The sequence below is a fragment of the Fragaria vesca genome, linkage group LG6, assembly GCF_000184155.1.
Source record: "Fragaria vesca subsp. vesca linkage group LG6, FraVesHawaii_1.0, whole genome shotgun sequence".
Lineage (NCBI taxonomy): Eukaryota > Viridiplantae > Streptophyta > Magnoliopsida > Rosales > Rosaceae > Fragaria > Fragaria vesca.
The window spans coordinates 22,380,146-22,381,438 of NC_020496.1; the positions used below are offsets into that span (position 1 = coordinate 22,380,146).

General features: G+C 42.8%; 1 protein-coding gene across 1 annotated transcript in view; it reads right to left on the reverse strand.

Annotated features, from left to right (window-relative positions):
• The window catches only part of LOC101305583, a 13,324-nt gene that overhangs the window by 2,642 nt on the left and 9,389 nt on the right, over nucleotides 1-1,293 (reverse strand). The window contains exon 6 of the mRNA XM_004305618.1: nucleotides 146-1,275. Within this exon, the coding sequence (XP_004305666.1) occupies nucleotides 146-1,275 (1,130 nt within the window). The remainder of the gene's footprint in view (nucleotides 1-145; nucleotides 1,276-1,293) is intronic.

Here is a 1,293-nt window from a genome sequence, read left to right on the forward strand (position 1 = left end):
AGCTTCATGTAGAGCAATAATCTCAGCATGATTCGAAGATGTAGCAACGAGAGTCTGTTTTGTAGACCTCCAAGATATCGCGGTGTTTCCCATGGTAAAGACATAACCGGTATGGGAACGACCTTTGTGCGGGTCAGAAAGATACCCAGCATCAGCAAAACCAACCAACACATCACATGGATTGTTGGTGTAAGGGGTGAAGGAACAAGTGGCGGCACCCTCACTGGTGGAGTCCTTGCTTCCTGCAATGAAAGCCTTTCTTCTTGTCTCTCTGTAGGGATAGAACAAGCCCATATCTATCGTACCCTTTAAGTACCGGAAGATTGTCTTTATGCCAGTCCAATGGCGTTGCGTGGGCGCTGAGCTAAATCTAGCTAACAAGTTTACAGCAAATGAGATGTCCGGTCTTGTGCATTGAGCTAAATACAGTAATGCACCTACTGCACTTAGGTAAGGCACTTCAGCCCCCAAGACTTCTTCGTCCTCATCCTTTGGACGAAATGGATCCTTTTTTGGATCTAGGCTGCGGACGATCATGGGAGTGCTAACAGAATGAACTTTGTCCATGTTAAATCTTCTCAACATTTTGTGGACATAAGCTGACTGGTGGACTAATATTCCACTACTACGGTGCTCTAGCTCTAGTCCTAGGCAAAACCGTGTCTTCCCAAGATTTTTCATCTCGAATTCGGATTTCAAATACTTTGCAGTGTCCTTTAACTCATCAAGAGTCCCAATAATGTTCATGTCATCAACATAGACAGCGACAATTGCAAATCCAGAACTTGTTTTCTTAATAAACACGCATGGGCATAGTTCATTATTCACATATCCCTTCCTAATCAAGTATTCACTTAGACGATTATACCACATACGTCCAGATTGCTTTAATCCATATAGTGAACGTCTCAACCTTATTGAGAATGCGCTCCGTGGTTTAGAGCTACTTGATTTGGGTAATGGAAGTCCATTAGGAACTTTCATATATATCTCTGAATCCAGATCCCCATAGAGATATGCAGTAACCACATCCATAAGCTGCATGTCAAGTTTTTCAGAAACTACCAAACTGACAAGGTAGAGGAAAGTTATAACGTCCATTACAGGAGAATATGTCTCCTCGTAGTCAATTCCAGGGCGTTGTGAGAAACCTTGCGCCACAAGGCGGGCTTTATATCTTAATACCTCATTCTTCTCATTTCGCTTTCTAACAAAAACCCATTTATGTCCCACAGGCTTTACATTTGGCGGGGTTAGCACTACTGGGCCAAATACCTGTCTTTTTGTTAGTGA